The sequence below is a fragment of the Lolium rigidum genome, chromosome 2, assembly GCF_022539505.1.
Source record: "Lolium rigidum isolate FL_2022 chromosome 2, APGP_CSIRO_Lrig_0.1, whole genome shotgun sequence".
Lineage (NCBI taxonomy): Eukaryota > Viridiplantae > Streptophyta > Magnoliopsida > Poales > Poaceae > Lolium > Lolium rigidum.
Window position 1 is genome coordinate 101,671,070 of NC_061509.1, and position 6,285 is coordinate 101,677,354.

At 44.3% G+C, this 6,285-nt stretch overlaps 1 protein-coding gene across 2 annotated transcripts; it reads right to left on the reverse strand.

Annotated features, from left to right (window-relative positions):
* Window positions 1-1,222: 1,222 nt before the first annotated feature.
* On the reverse strand, window positions 1,223-6,084 carry LOC124692158 (transcription factor MYB3R-2-like). Of its 2 annotated transcripts, none has more exons than XM_047225469.1 (8): window positions 5,923-6,084; window positions 5,740-5,817; window positions 5,280-5,334; window positions 4,652-4,709; window positions 3,407-3,505; window positions 3,199-3,298; window positions 2,392-2,520; window positions 1,223-2,250 (listed from the first exon to the last, which is right to left on the reverse strand). In XM_047225469.1, exons 2-8 carry the CDS (start codon window positions 5,772-5,774, stop codon window positions 1,548-1,550), a joined length of 1,179 nt encoding a protein of 392 aa, XP_047081425.1. In that variant the 5' UTR covers window positions 5,775-5,817; window positions 5,923-6,084; the 3' UTR covers window positions 1,223-1,547. The 2 variants fall into 2 exon arrangements, with proteins under 2 accessions (XP_047081425.1, XP_047081426.1); XM_047225470.1 differs by having other exon boundaries at window positions 5,950-6,079.
* Between the last annotated feature and the right edge of the window lie 201 nt (window positions 6,085-6,285).

The following is a 6,285-nucleotide window of genomic DNA, read 5'->3' on the forward strand; positions in this document are numbered from 1 at the left end:
GCAGTCGGCGGCGCCGGTGCCGGTGCGGAACCATCGTCGCCGCCAACATCCAAGGCTGCGAGCCATAACACGAGTCAAGTGTTCTGTGTCACGGTCGTGCGTGACTCCGCTGCAGTCCACGGCGGCGCCGGAAAAGGCTCCTCGTCATGGTCACCAAAGGCCCCTCCGCATGGAACGGAAAGACCGCACTTGGCAGCCGCCGAGCACCGACCGGAGGCCTCCGCCGCACCGCCGGCCTCAAGGAGGAGGAAGACGGTCGTTCCAAGCGCGCAGCCACCGATGATCACGCAAGCTGACCTCATTCTGAAAAAGTTGCAAGACGTGCCAGAACGGCGCGCGGCTGAGCCGGACGTGCTGGTGCGGGCACGCTATCTCAAGACCCGATATGCCGGCATCATCGCCAAGTCTGAAGAGACTCTCAGCATCCGCCATCGACAGGACCTTGAGAGGCTGCCGGCAGCCGACATCGACCAAGGGAGCTGTGGAATGGAAACCGTGTACGAAAAGGCTCTCCGGCAGGAAGACGAGAGGAATGCCCGGGTCGGCGCGCTAAGGAAGATGGCTCGGGAGGAGCTGCAGGAGGTGGAGAAGAACGGGCGGCACACAGGGCTCAGCGTCGAGACCATACACCCAGTGCATCTCATCGAGCTTGGCATATCGGCCGTCGAGCACGTCCAGAGCCCCGAACGAAGCCAGGACGGAGAGCTCCCCGCCGTGCCAAAGAACCGCCACCGGCGCAGCCCGCTGGAGGAGCTCGGGCTATTTGTGAAGCCGGTCGACGACTCTGGTGACGAAGAAATGGAGAACACGTAGGAGGAAAAGGTAAGCATGCAGTCTGCTGGGTCTAGGAACTGGCAACTGCCTTCATATATGTCATTTTGCAGTATCGCACAAGTGCAGATATAGTAAGCTAGAGATTATTGCTCCTCTGACCTCTACAAGAATTATCTTGATCCGTTCAACAGTTTCCAGACTTTGTATGTAAAATCTGCCTGATTATAAGATCATCAGATTGGCTGGACATGTGCAAGTAACCACATTGCTGAAATTTGTCATTCAGACATGAAGTGATGTTTATCATCGTTAACACAGTTATATTACTGCATCTCTGTTTCAGTTCCACATGTTGGGTTAAAGGGACTAGTACAGGTTAGAATTCAGTATAAATTCATGTTTAATATGTACTATAACAACAAAATCCCTTGCCTGATTAAGACCTAAATCAGAATTGCGCAACAACAAAGATAGATTGTCTGCTTTTCAGTTTGCTAGTTTGGCAATGCTGGAAACCCTTGCTTAAAATATCAAACAAGTGGCAGAACTACAAAAATAGTTATCTGCTTCAAACCAGCGACAGTAACTATGACATGAACAGCACCGTTCTTTTTCTCCAGCTAAAATTTTCATCCGACACGACGATAATCATACACTGTCAATTTACAGGGCGATAACAATAACAGTAAGTTTAGTTCATCGCCTATTCTGCTACAAGAGTGCAACTGAAACCATCTGAAGTTGTACCTTTTGTCAGTATCACTTTCCACATATTATATGGAGTTACCATCATGTGGAGAACCAGGAGGAAAAATCATCAAGTTATCAAAGTATGACATCTCCATAAGATCTGATATGTCTAGCTCTAGTGAACATGGATCTGAGGGATCTGAGAATTCTGCAGAATAAATATCAGTGGATTGGTAACAACCAGTTTGTGATAAAAGTGTGTCTGCACAATCCGACGGGACTTCTGGTAAAATATCATGGCATCCATTTGAAGGACAGATACCAGCAACGGCTGGAATCACTTGTTCCCTTTCCTGTGAAGGCCTCGGAGAGTTTACTGCAAAAGTGGACGCCTTAAGCTCCACTGGGTTTGACAGAAAATCCAATTTCCTTTTGGTTTTTGCATGCTGCTCGGATCTTTCAATTATCTTTTGAGGGGATTTGGCTGAAGGAGCATCAACTCCTCTAACATACATCAAATCTGCACTTTCTCCCTCCGATGCATCAGCATTTTCACCTGTTTCTGTGAAGCCCATTTCAGATTTGGAACTTGTTGGTACAGCTGATGTCATTTCATTTCTATTGGACAAACCTTTAGTGTCTTTCAGAATATCCGAGTCACTGTTCTGTGATACTGACAGGTTTTCAAGATCATCCGGGAATTGATCAAGCAACCCTGAAGCTAAATATGAATTCAACTTTCTTTTCATTGGGCCTCTCCAGTATTCTTTGATTGCGCCATTCGTCCTGGATGTACACAATATTAATAATTTAGTTGTACCAAGAGTATTTTGTAGAGCTGCATCCTGAGCTATGATGATAGGGGAGAATGAACTGCAACAGCAACGCTAAAATTCCTTCTTCTTTTGCTGAAACATCAAATCTTACCTCCCAGGAAAATGTTTGACCATTTCACGCCACTTAGTTCCATAAATTTGATGAGCACGAATCAGTCTCAACTCCTCCTGCTCCGACCATGCCTCCTTGTTTATTGCAGAGTCTATTTTGTATCTCCACCTGTGTTTATTACCATTAGGTCCATCGAAACTCAAATGTACGGACTTCTAATTGATAACATTAAGTAATGAAGTGACAATTGCTCGGCAGTGCTGCCCTAGAGAATCTTATAATGTAGCAAACCTTCAACCCTTATCTACCGAAAAGCTGTGGCAGCACAAGACTAGTGAAAGCTGCATAATGTGCTAAATTAAAATAACTCCTTGAATCACAGGCTAACAACATCATGCTCCCCACTTAATATCTTGACATATTCATTGTTTTCCACACAAATCTAAAGGGTGCTTGCTGCAAACCAGGCGTTTGGTGCAATCACACCACTTCGGTTTGGTAACAAAACATTGCGGATAATTATGCTACAATTTTTACATATACCTGCTGATACGAAACCATAAATTTTGTCACGAACAAGTATCTGGTTTCATTGCTGTTAGATAGAAACATTCAAATTGAAAAACGAGCAGTGCATACAATGCAAATGCATAAAGAGATGTAAGCCATCATATGTCAAAGAACAGTGGTAAGTTAATAGACAATGTTGCTATTGCAGAATAAATCAGGCACTGGAGGTGATAGATCATAGCTTCTGGCGGCAAGTAAAACGAGTAACTAGTTGACAAATTTCTAGCAGCTCATATATGAATTGAAGTAAAGATTTTCCAAACAGTGTGGTAATACCTTTGTCGGCATTGCGGTGCACTTCGGCCCGGTATAGCATGTGCGACAGTTTGCCAGTTTTTCAGCCCATGTTTGTTGATCATATGAGTGAGTATCTTATCTTCCTGGAAGAAAAATTAGAACTGTTTGTCAGCAGGCATTAGGATGGAAAATAAAGTTGAGAAGAACATCCCGATTCAGGGGAAATGAAAGTTCTGGCCTAAATAACTTTCCTCTTCTGACCATTTTACTCTGGCGATGACTTCAGAATTTGTGTTATTGCAGCTATCCTTGAAGCAGTGGCCATCATTCTTGCGAAGTGGCTCTCCTGTTTGAGACAGACAAACATAAGATAAACACATGATCCTTCAACGAAGATGACCAAACTGAACCAACAGGAGTACAAGTGGTAGTCACAGATGCAAGCAGAAGCAGATAGGCAAATGTGTGTGATAGAACAACAACACAGTACAAATGATGCATGAAGAGATCAGCATGTAGATTATCATACAATAAAGTGATGAAATGTACACAATAGTGACAGATCAGTTTGGAATTGGCACCTCTGTGGTCCAATATAAGTACGGAGTATAGTAAAGTAAAGCATGGAAGTGTCTGCGAGTTGACATGCATGCATACTACTTCTGTGTGTGGGTAGATTCTGTATGGCGTTTTAATCAAGGTGCATCACATGGACTGATTGTGAATCATAAAAGTAACAAAATACTTTCTAATTATTTTATTTAGAAAGCTACTACCACTACCCTATTTGCCAGCAATTTGTTGAAGGAAGGATAGAACAACGTGGAATACTTGGTTGTGTTACCTAAGCCTCAGAGGGCATGGGCGGGCACAGGATACATACAATGGGTATTCAAATTTAGGACAACAAAATCGATTACCGCCTCATCCTTGTTGCGTCGCTGGTGCGAGCTTCGAGCTAGACTGCTGGAGAGTTCACCAGACCAACACCGGAGCAATCTAGTGCTATTATAGGGATAGTAGGTTCACTGGAGATGCTATGCGTAAGGAGAATAGCTAGATTGGTTCAGCTAGGCATGCTGAATACTATGTGAATTTTCTTGGACGAAAATAATGAGTATTCACTTGAATACCCATGAAAACATTTGTGCCCACCACTGTCAGAGGGCATAACATGTATAGAGTATGTGGCAGCCTGGACCACAAATTAAAGTCCCAGTGATGCAGAAAACCATACCTGGTAGAAATCATTACTGAAATTATGCTATCTCTAAGGCTTCCATACAAGACATATACTCAAGAGCTGCAACTAGATAGGTAAACCTAGTAGATGGACAAGCCAACGAATGATGATGGAAGTGTTCTTACGAAACAAAAAATTCTCTCTGAAGTTATGAAAAAAATAGATAGTGCGAAATACAGCTACCCGAGCAATTGGGATACTGCAAGTTCTCATTTCATAATGAACTTGCATTCCGGTAGAGCATGTTACCTATGTTTTCCAATTCTTCACCGTGGCAATGTTTGACAGTTTCATGTGGTGTATTACTCTGCATCCATAGTTAAAAATCTGAACTGAGCATAAACTGCAAGTGAATTAACAAAACTACCAAGACGCTGACTGAAGACTCAACTGAATCACTTTAATAGATAAAAGAAAATCTGAAATAGGGTTTATAAGGATCATGCGAAAGCAGAAACAGGCCATGTAGGCCATGTACTTGTTACTTCTTTGCTTTCATCGTAATATAAAATCCCGTGCAGATACCTCCATTAGACAGTGTTGGCTTAGGTAAATTAAAACTGCAATTTGTTGGTTATCTCAACCTTCTTATTCATCCTACGAGGCAATAAACATTTGGAATTATTATTGTCATAGTAAAGATAAAAGTGATCATAAGTTAGCATTTGATATCTTGTGGTGGCCCAGAGTAACATCAATCAAATTAGATTCTTGTCCAGATGTGAACATTGCCACATCTAAGTTTGACAAAACTTGCTTACAAACATCAGGGAAGGAAGACCAGACAATGAAAATGACAATTAACATTCATAAATCGAAAGATCAAACTTTGAAGAGCATTCTCATTCGGCGTGTCGGATCGGCGGCGCGGCATTACCACATTCACAGAAGCACCATCAGCCTTCCTTGAGTGACTCGTCGAATTGACAGCCCTGCAAAAGAATGAAGCAAAGAGTCAGCTGACCATTCTGTAGTGAGCCCTTGTGATTAGCAACACCGGATCAATTGTTTCTCGTGTTTTATACTAGGAAGAAATAACCTTCAATTGGTCAAGAAACAACAAGGGAAGCATTCTGTTAACTAAATGTCCAGATATAGTCGGTCCGAGATTAGAATAAAGAGGTACCCTGCTGAGTAAATATCTAAATATAGTGAGTTTAAGGCCCAGTTTGGGAAATTTCGGCTTCAACGTCAGGTAAACGCCGCCGACACCCAAAGTCAAACGCTGCCCCGGACGAGGGTCGAGGGCATCTGATCTCCCTCAGATCAAAGGGTAGCTAAACGAGGAGGGAGATGCAGAAATCGCAGCAACGGGCCTGGTCAGATCACAAACTCACCGCTGCCTGGGCACCGCATCTCCGCTCCGCGACATGGCTGGGAAGAGCGCCCGGGTCGGCCAGAAGCATCGGCTGAAGCTGGAAGGAGAGACGGACATACGCGGGCATCAGACAAACCAATCATTCGTTGGGGAATCTGAGGGGAATGCTCAGATAAAATGGGGAAATTCGCGGTGGAGCTACCCGGTTTGTGCAGGATTCGGGCCTGACCTGCGGAGGTCCTCGCGATGGAGGATCCCGGAGGAGAGGACCGAGGAAGAAGAGATGGGAGTGGGACGCACGCTGGCGACGAGCACGAGGGCGAGGAGAAGGAAGAGCCAGATGGTGGACGGGATCCGACGGAAGCCATTGACGTTGTTGTTTTGCAACAGCGGTGAGTCAAACAGCGCGGTCGTGGGCCGTATGGGCTGTTTCTGGCTAAGCGTTTCCAGCTGCTGGGAAAAAAAGTTGTACCCAAAATGTACACAGATCGTTCTGAAAAAGAAAAGGCAAATCAGACATTCAGAATGGAATTTAAAAAAATGCAAATGACCAGACTGTCTTTTA